We start from the raw sequence: 10,616 nt of genomic DNA on the forward strand, positions 1-10,616 counted from the left end.
CAACTTACTCCTTTGCCTGTGTCTTGCACTGCAAGTCAAACTTAAAAGCTGAGCATTGCTGCTCATTTAATTTTCCACTGACACCAGTTCTCTCATTCCAGGAGACAGACCCTCCCACCATGTCATCTGACCAGACCTCTCAATCTACAGTACCACCTCTCCACTCTCCAAAGTCACCTGTGTGGCCTATTTTCCCATTCAACAGAGAGGGAAGCCGGATTTGTGAGAGGGGAAGTCATCTTTTTCGGGACTTACCCAGCCCTCTTCCCACAAAAAGAACGAGGACTTACTCTGCGTAAGTATTCCAAATTGACCAGAAGTATGGATTTTTACCTTAGAATTTGATGACATGGAGCCTATTAGCTGAGGCCGGAAAAAGTGAGGAATTGCAGTCATGTCTGCAAGTATCTCTGTCCTTGTTCCCAGGTGAATGTAGTTCTGATCCATTTCTCCCTGATTCTCTACACATTATGATCCTAGAGAAAGAGTTGAACGTTGCAATGCTTGCAATTCTGCTTTTTTGATAACTTTGATTATTCAGTTCCCCACCCAATGACAATACCAAATTGCACCCATATTTCACAAAAATTATCATAAGAGCCAGGTCATAGCCCTGTTTAATCCATGATTTTGTTTTATACAATTGCCATTTCAGTGTATTTAATCCTGGAAGTTCACATACGGGAACAGGTTATACATGAGAAATCAGACTACTATATTCTGTTAGAGAAGGAAATGTCAACCCACTTCAATATTCTTCCAAGAAAACCAAATGGATATTCCCAATCAGGACAATATCAACATGATACTGGAAGCTGAATGCCTCAGGTTAGAAGGTATCATATACAGTAAGCTATTGGGGAAGAATAGAGAGCAAGTAGTAGTAATACTGGTGGTGCTGCTGAAAGAATATCCAGTCACTTAGATGTCCAGAGATACAATACAAGTTTGATATTATTGTTACATACATCATTAGTATGTGGACCATCAGAACCATAAATCAAGATAAACTTGATGTTGTCAATAATGAATATTAACATTGTGTGAATCAACAAACTGAAATGTACTGGAATAGATCACTTTACATCAGTATTAGATTGTGGATGAGAAATCACAGAAGTGGGGTAGCCATTATTATTCATATCAAAGTCAATATTGTGGTGATCCAATACCACAGGTGTAAAGGAAGTAGAAGTTGAATAGTTCTGTGATAATGTGCAGTGTTTTATTGATGTAACATCCTCCCAAATGTCATTCTTTTTATAGGTGATTGCAGGGCTAAAACTGAAATAACATCTGGAATAATGTAAAAGTTGGCTTCAGTATAGAAAGGAAGCAGGAGACAAACTAAAAGAGCTGCTGAGGCAATTTAACATTTATAAAAATTTCCTTCTTTTAGTCATCTAAAAGATGTTAGATTAATTTGTAATCTAAAAGATGGCGTTACATATAACTGAATCAGACTGAAAATATATGCTGTGATTTCAGCCAGCAAAAACAAGACCTGATGTGACTGCAGCTCAGTTCATGAATCCTTCATAAATTACAGTTTAAATTAAAGGGGAAAAATCATCAAACCAATAGCATACAATTTCAGCAGCTCTCGAATTATACAATGATGATAAATAAAATATTTTATGCAGTAGATGTAATAAATGAAAATTCTGAACTGATGTTTGTAACATGCTATAATGTTTGTAAAGCTAGAATAAAATAGAAATATCCTGATATGCAGAAAGAACAAAAGAAGGTGGCCAAATACATTTCTGTACATAAAGTTCTAGAGAAGAGCAAGAAGGGACAAGAGTTTTTTTGGATAGCATATTTAGATATAACAATCAAAAGGGAAAAATAAGAGATTTGTTTAAGGAGATCTTTGAAGTTAAGGAAAGCTATTACACAAAGGTAGACTCCATAAAAGACAACAAACACAAAGATGTATTGGTGAAAAATATGATATGAGTAAATGAAATATCTGTCTAATTGAAAAAAAAAGATGATACAGCCTAAAGAGGTGACATAGTTAAATGGGTTCTAGAAAAGATTGCTAACAAAATGTGCAAAAGTTAATGAACTACTAACCATACTATCCAAAACCTTTCAAATTGATGCAATTGAAGTACAAATAGTCCTCAACATGATTCTTCATTAAACAACCATTCAGAATTACGATGGCTCTGAATAAGAACAACTTACAGTATGGTGGGTGCTTGGAGTTTCAGTTATCACAGCATCCAAACAGTCATGTGATTACTAAATTCTGACATTCCTTACCAGGTTCCCACAAGCAACTTCAGGGGGGAACTGGCAGGATGTCAGAAGTTACTGTCACATTATGTCCTTGCTTAATGGTCTGCATAGTCATGTTTAATTTCAGCAACTGAGACTACCAGAATTGCTATTGCTAAGTGACACAGTCACAGGAAATTCCATTTCACAACTGTGTCATTTATCTGTTGTAAGCCAATTGCTGTTGTAAGCCACCTATACCATTAACAGTTTGTAATCGGTAGGAGCCAAGGTACTGAATTAGATCAATTAAGGAAACTTTTTAATTTTAATTTCCAGTACAATAGTAAAAGCAAATATAAAGAGAGAAAAATACAAAGAGAAAAAAAGTACAAAGAATGAAAAAGAAAACTAGAACAAAAAGAGGAAAGAAGTAGAATCAAAAGAAAAGAAATATGTAAAGAAGTGACTTCCAGTCTTCATCACAAGTAAAAAAAAAAGATAACTCATCATCCCCTGTAAGCTTAGATATCTCTTTTCCCCCCAGCCTATCCCTTCTATGTGGAAAACTATAAACCATCAACTTTTCAGTGCTGATATTAGCAAAATGTCTGTAAAGAGTTACCAGAGCTTTACAAAAACATGTCTTATTTTAATATTGATCACACAAACTAAAGTTATATTCCTTTTTTTTTACTTCTAACAATCTCAATTTTAATTCATTTAGATGTCTTTCTTTTTCCCATTGCAGAGGCTTCTTTGAGGCTTTAGCACAGGGGTCTCCAATCCCCGGGCCATGCAAGTGGCAGGCAAGAGCAAGTGCGCAGCGCTCCATTTATGCAAATGACGGGTATGAGCGCCTGCCCCTTGGACAAATGGAGCTGCTTGTGCATATGTGCATGCTTGCCTGCTGCTTGCGCGGAGCCATCCCTTCTCTCTTCCCATCGCTGCCGCCATTAGTCTGCAAGGCCAGATCTGCTTTAGCAGATCTTTTTTGTAAATTCAATGGAAAGTCCTTATTCAGGTTAACCGAAGGCTTTGAAGATTAGTTTTACTTTTGGGGTTACCTGTTGACTGCTGGTTTTTTTTTATAGCAAATGGTAGGTCAATTTGAATGATAAATTTCCACATCAGGGACATATTTTTGAGGATTGTAACATAGTAATAAATATAGATAGGAAAGTTATAATTATTTGTGCACTTATTATGTAAGGGGAAAAGAATATATCAGATATTTTTATGTATTTTTCAGCATTCAACCAGGGTTAAGATTTCATATTTAATGTCAGTGTGAATTATTCATCATTTGTTATTTTTTTGTGCACATTTTTTAAATTTTTATTGTTAATGTTAATTTGATGGTTGTTTTTTCTTTTCTTCATTTTATATTTTAATATTAACAATAAGATAAAAAATGTGAGAAGGAAAGACCCCATCTAGGTCATTGTTTTACTTATCTATTATATTTTCTTTTTGATTTTCAAAACCTTAACCAGCTTCTTTTCTGAATCCAGTAAAATGTTCTCAACATTTGTCTCTTCTCTGTTTTGTAATTCACATTTTTTCTTGTCATTTGTTGTTTTCAGTTTGAATGCTTCGTCTGTTTTATAATCCACATTTTTTAAAAATTCAGTTTTTCTGATTCCATTATTTTTGCAGCAGCAAAATTTGCTTCACAGATGCCTTCATTAGTCCATCCATAGTCTATTCATAAAAGCAGACATTGATATTGTGGCTACTAATTTCTGCCCCCATTCTTTGAAGATCTCTTTTACACCCACATGGAGAGAAATAAGCAATGGAGTACCACAAGGCTCCATCTTAGGCCCAGTACTCTTCAATATCTTCATCAATGACTTAGATGGGGGAATAGAAGGGGAACTCATCAAATTTGCAGATGACACTAAACTGACAGGAATAGCCAACACCCCAGAAGACAAGCCCAGGATTCAAAAAGATCTTGACAAACTTGAACAATGGGCCCTATCCAACAAAATGAGTTTTAATGTGGAGAAAAGCAAAGTTTTACATTAGGCAGGAAAAATCAAAAATATAAGTACAGATTAGGTGAGACCTGGCTCAAAAACAGTAACTGTGAGAGGGACCTTGGAGTCCTAGTGGACAATCACTTAAATATAGGCTAGCAATGCAGCAGCAGCCAAAAAAGCTAATATACAATTCTGGGTTGTATAAATAGAGGGATAGAATCAAGATCACGCGAAGTATTAGTACCGCTTTATAAAACCCTAGTGAGACCACACCTGGAATACAGCAACCAATTTTGATCACCATACTATAAAAAAGATGTTGAGATCTTGGAAAAAGTTCAGAGAAGAGCAACTAAGATGATCAAAGGCCTGGAGACTAAAACATATGAAGAACAGCTGCAAGACTTGGGTTTGGCTAGTCTAAAGAAAAAAAAAGAAATAAGGGTGACATGATAGCAGTATTCCAGTATTTGAGAGGCTGCCACCAAGAAGAGGGGGGTCACGTTATTCACCAAAGCACCAAAGGGCAGGAAAAGAAACAGTGGTTGGAAACTGATCAGAGAAGCAACCAGGAATTAAGGAGAAAGTTCCTAACAGTGAGGACAATTAACCAGTGGAACAGCTTGCCTTCAGAAATCATGGGTGCTCCATCACTGGAGGTTTTTAAGAAGAGGCTAGACAGTCACTTGTCTGAGATGATATAGGTTCTCCTGCTTGAGCAGGGGGCTGGACTAGAAAACCTCCAAGGTCCCTTCCAGCTCTGTTCTGTTCTATTAATATTTTTGTTGTTACAGTATTTTTGTGTCATTTTGTAAATCCCAATCCTAAAGGCAAGGGATTTTTTTCTTTTTTGCTTGGACGTTAGTCCCCTCTAGTGTCTAATTTAAATTATAAGATCTCTTATCTGTGTTATGGCTTGTATTCAAAATAATTCTGGTTCTCACCAAAAGCTGTTTATTTTATATAATTAAAAACAAAAAGAAAACAGAAATGAAGAAAATTGGATGCCTTTGAATTGTGGTGCATGAAGCAATGGTTAGAATACTTTGGTCTGCAGGAGGAATACATTATTCAATAGTAGAAGTAAAAATTGAATTACTCAATATTAATAATGAATGAAACTTTCATTTTGGACACAGAATGTGAAAGCATCCATCACTGGATAAATCCTAATGCCTGGAAAAATCAAAGACAATTGAAAAAGAAGCCTAAATACTAATTTTGAAGATACAAACATTAAAAGAATTTAAAGTAGTAGCTGGCAACACATCATCCTGGTGTAGCCTGCTCTATTGGCAGCATTTCCTGGTTGGCTGACTGGTTGGGGGCTCTCCCCTGGAATTGGGACAAGAAAGAGCCCTGGAAAGGGTGGCTGGGAGATGTAGTCCACAGCAGGGGAAAAGGACAAAATGGAGGAGCTGAGGAAAAAAGGACTGAGAGGGAGAGAAAAGAATAAATCTGCTACGAGGAAAAGAGGCTGCACTTTTTCAAAAGGAGAGAAAGATTGCCACCCCAAGGAAGAGAGGACAAGTATATCTTGGCCTAGAGATTGGATCCTGGCTGCCACAAGAGGGAGGCTCCTTAGGCCTCTGTCTGGGCCCACAGAGGACATGTTTTTAAGGCAACAGGATTGGTGAGGGAACATTTGGCCAAAAAGGACAGTCTTTGGGACTTTTTTAGTTGAGCAACATTGTCCACTACAAGGTTTAATATTTTATATTATTGTGTTATTTTAACTTGATTTTTATCTTAACTATTATTTTTAATTAAAGTCAGTAACTCCAAGTATATTGGTGTGCCTGGGCTTGGTCACCTGGGAAAAGGATAGGAGGGCCTGATTGCCAATGGCCCTTTTGGGGGAAGCGCTACACTGGCAAAATGATGTCCATCCGCTCATGAAAAATACAAAATGATAATGACAATAGTGAATCCTGGAGAATCTAATTTATACAGAAATATTGCATTGTTGAAATAGTATAAACAGACTGAGATTAGAAACATGTAGACATGTGAATCTCCAGATGTTGAATTCCAGACACATCTCCCATGAGCCATAGTCATCATGGCCCATGGTGAAAGGTAGTAATAGCTTAAACTGCATAAAAGCTGGAAGATTCAATATCAGAAGTAGATAAATAAAAAATCTAGAGTAACATGTTAGCTGGTCTTATGAGAGGTATATCAAAGATGTTTTTCAGTGTTTCCTATTATAGCACAATTACTCTTTGTTTATATTTTACCCACTTTAAGCATCCTCACGAAGAAGCAGGACTGCATATTGTTAATGAAGGTAATACTTCATAAGCAAGAATGGAGGCTTTAAGAAGAGATTGGACAACCATTTGTCTGAAATGGTATAGGCTTTCCTACTTGAGCTGGTGGTTGGACTTGAAGATCCCCAAAGTCCCTTTCAACTTTGTTATTCTGAATACCAGAGTAGCTTAGATTGATTTTCATTTTTCTTTTTTTCCTCCTCTCTTTTTCCTAGGACGGCTCGTGCCTCTGCTGGTCCCATCTACAAAGGTGTATGTAAGCAGTTTTCACGCTCCCAGGGCCATGGTTTCATCATCCCAGAGAATGGCACAGAAGACATATTTGTGCATGTTTCTGAGTGAGTTCTATGGGGAATGGAACATTGATGTCTTTAGTGGCTTACGTGTTTGTAAGTCAGGATCCCTATTTTTTCTCTGCATCCCAACTTCCATTATTGACATTATTGTATTCTTATGCACTACATGTTCTTTCACATATGGATACTTACAGAAAAAAAGATGAACCTGCTTTCTGTTCTTCCTGCTTTTCTACATACTCTAATACAATAATCACTTATATACAGTACATCTGTGTTGCAGTCTTTCCATTTCAATTTCTATAAGGTATTACTGTTCTCCAGAAACTTTCTTTTGAGTCAGTTATGGCAGGATAAAGGTCTACAAGCACATGTGTACATATTTGTGGTGTGCAGAGCAGTCAGTTTGTCCCCTTATTTTGAGACTTTGTAAAGTAGCTCAATCACTGCACTGGTAAAGAATGCCAGTCGTAGAGCTATTCAGGTGATCCAATGCCCGTCTAGTGGAATAGACTCCCCAAATGAAAAAAAAAAGGATGCAAGGATCAGTGCAAGGATCATGATCCCATTGAAAATGGTCCCATCAACATTCTCTATCAATCAACTTGAGGAGATGTATGATTGGTTCTGAAGGCACTTTCACAGCAGGTGAATGAGTGGCACCTAGTGGTGTGGACAAACAATATTCTGACCAAAACTTATGTAAACCACATCAAATTGAAAGTACGCTTCAGAAAAAAGCCACATGATTAATAATGTGAATATAGACATTCTTAAATTTTCTATATCAGCCAGGTACATAAAGGGAATAGCTAACAGGCTGAATTATTAATGCTTTCTTTCAGAAAGGAGCAGAGGTTTCTTGTGATACCTCAGGAAGATGGGGACCCCACGCCCATCAATTGGCCAGTTCATGACAATGAACCACATTATGTTCCAGAAGACTGTGGTTCTTCAAATTTGCCTTAGTAGAGATGAGAAAGAAGCCCTTGTGCCATCTCCTAAAATGCCCAGACATCATCTCTTCCAGCCTCACTGATTACTTGGAATCAGAAGGCTGCAACTTTGTGCTTGAAAAATGAATAGGAATATCTCCTGCATTCTAGTTTTCTAGATGCCATAGTGGAAACCATTTTGGCTTATAGAGCTATCATTTATTTGGTATGCCCTTAAACAATAATACAAATGAGTCTTGTTTGCATCTGGAAGATTGAGGTTCTTATAAAAGGTCTTGGGGAAAAAAAGACTTAGCAGCTAATATAGTACATAGGCAGCTGATGTTGATGAGGAACATCTATCTCTATGTGGTCATTCTTACATATGCTGCTTCTGCAGAGCTGCAAGATTTCTCATTGATCATTCACCATTTTCTTTTATCAGTTTTTTGAACTCTAATAATTGCTCCCTTTGGACTCATCAAATCCCATTAACCTCATCTTAACCAGAAAGACCGCATTTCTGATAGTCTTAGCTTCAGCTAGGTGGGTTGGGGAACTAGGTCCTTTTCTGAAACAGGGAAATCTATGTGTATTCCATCAAGACAAGGTGATACTAAGAGCAGAGCCCTGCTCCATATCCCAAGTCCCAAGAACACAAAGAAATCCTTTCCCATTCTACTGAAAGGAGATAAATTCAGAGTCAGTTCAAGAAACTAAAGGTCAAATTATTAAGTATTGTCCTGTGTTTGCTAACTCATATATTGTTCTTTCATTTTTGAGAGTCCGTGTTAGCATCAAGAATTTTTTTTTTGTTGATACAATGAATTATTAACAAAGAAATTGAATTACACTCAGGTCAGTTAGTATATTCAGAAATCAGTGTACATAATTGAAAACAGAACAGGAAGAAATCTTGCTGTAATTTTCTAACTGAAGGAAGTTGAATTTACCATTTTCTCTTATCATCTTTGGCTGGCTAAAAGGTGCTTCATAGTAAATGCAGTAGAAAATGTTATTAAAAATAAATTTGGGCTAATATTCCAAACCCTAACATTTTAATTCTATGATGGCAGAATTCTTCCTAAATTAGAGTGCTACAAAATGCATCGTGTTTGGAGGAATGTAATTCACATCCTGTTATGATGTTAAATTTTATACAGTTTTCTTTGATAGTTCTATATGTTAGGGTTTTTTTAGCAATTGCTTATTTAGATACTGATGCATTGAAGCTTCCTAAAGGGAATGCAGTTGTTTTAAAATTTGTTATGCCTTGTCTGACAGTTTAATTACATCAATTTCTTTCTCAATATTTTTATTCAGAGCTCTGAAATACTCCTTCTTCTTTTTCTTTTTCAGCATTGAGGGGGAATATGTCCCGGTAGAAGGAGATGAGGTCACATATAAAATCTGTCCCATCCCACCAAAGAATCAGAAGTTCCAGGCTGTGGAGGTGGTGCTCACTCATTTAGCACCACATACAAAACATGAAACATGGTCAGGCCAAATAATTGGCTCATAAACTACTTCTTGAGCCTGCAGGAAGTGGAGTTGAATGATATGGTGGGTGGTGGAACTACTGGAGCAATGAAAGAACCAGGCTGGCAATTTTTGTTTGCTGTGTGACATGTTTGCAATTTTATCTTGTCTTTTCTAAGATCTAATCTTAGTTTGTAAATGTGCTTTTTTGTTATAGAAGGGCAAGCAAGAAGTGGAAAAGTGTTGCTGGATAGATTTACACTTAAGTCATGAATTCCTGACTGTACCCAATAGGACGAAAGTAATCTACTGTCAAAGTAGTATATATTGGCCACCCTGATGTTTACCTGGTTCTATTCTAAATAAATTAGAAATGAAATTGGCTATTATCCTATCCCTTTAACAAAATTTTCCCTTCCATCTTCAGCAGAGGCTGTTGCATTGTCATTAAGCACCCTTCTCAGGCAGAACTGGCATTCAGTGAGAAAGTATTTTTCAGGGCACAATTCTGTATGGTCCAAACATGGTGAAGCTGTCATTCTTCCAGAGTTTTCTAAATCACCTGCAGGGATGTTTGAAGTTTTTTTGGGGTGTGTGTGTTGTATTTCTTTACATGTATAATCATATGCAAAGAAAGAGCCTATAGGCTTGCTCCTGCATTTGGATTGCACTTCTCTACATTTCTGTTTATCTTTGGCTGGGTTTGAGATCAATGGCTTGGTTACCACTGTTGTGTATATAATTATAGTTATAGCTTCAAGTCTTCTTTCAAAAACACTTCATGCATAGTGTCTGAAGTAATTATGCAGTAATCCAATAGAATATAACACTAAGGGAGGAGCATTTCTAAAGACAAATTAATAACTCACTGTGAAGTTTTGTTCAAATATGTGTAAAATGGGTGGAGGGATTTTTTTGGTCTCATAAAAGATGATATTACCAAAATCAGGATCTTCTGTTTATTGTTATGCAAGGGAGTCAGTAAAATTTTGCAGGTAGTTGAAGAAGAAACTTTTCTAAATGTATTAATCTCAAACTGGCTTTATTTTTTTCCATATGCACCACAGTGGTTTTTCCCAGTTAGCCTGAACTGTAGCAGTATCTTGCTTCCAGACTGTTGTGATATACATTCATATTATACTTAACCAATAACTTTTCTTATTTTTTCTGTTAATTGTAAACTAAATTGCATCTGTTTTTTTAAAAGGATAGAAAAATATAATACAGGAATGGTAATACATGATCTTCCATTGATTGCAATTAAAAGTATGTATCCAAGGGTATTCTAGAATTCAGCCTCTACTGAAATGTGTTATTTTGCTGACATTGTACTTTTCATATACAGTGTTAAGTATTGCCCATGATTGCATTTGTGTCTACTAAAAGTAATACATAATAAAATCCCCTGCAGATGAA

The 10,616-nt window shown here is 36.4% G+C and overlaps 1 protein-coding gene across 1 annotated transcript in view; it reads left to right on the forward strand.

Moving 5' to 3' along the window:
- The window catches only part of CSDC2 (cold shock domain containing C2), a 26,824-nt gene extending 16,208 nt beyond the window's left edge, over positions 1–10,616 (forward strand). The window contains exons 2-4 of the mRNA XM_015813605.1: positions 102–295; positions 6,706–6,828; positions 9,081–10,616. Coding sequence (XP_015669091.1) covers positions 120–295; positions 6,706–6,828; positions 9,081–9,243 — 462 coding nt within the window. The 5' untranslated portion in view covers positions 102–119 and the 3' untranslated portion in view covers positions 9,244–10,616. The remainder of the gene's footprint in view (positions 1–101; positions 296–6,705; positions 6,829–9,080) is intronic.

Source organism: Protobothrops mucrosquamatus, unplaced genomic scaffold (assembly GCF_001527695.2).
Source record: "Protobothrops mucrosquamatus isolate PMUCROS unplaced genomic scaffold, P.Mucros_1.0 scaffold173, whole genome shotgun sequence".
Taxonomy (NCBI): domain Eukaryota; kingdom Metazoa; phylum Chordata; class Lepidosauria; order Squamata; family Viperidae; genus Protobothrops; species Protobothrops mucrosquamatus.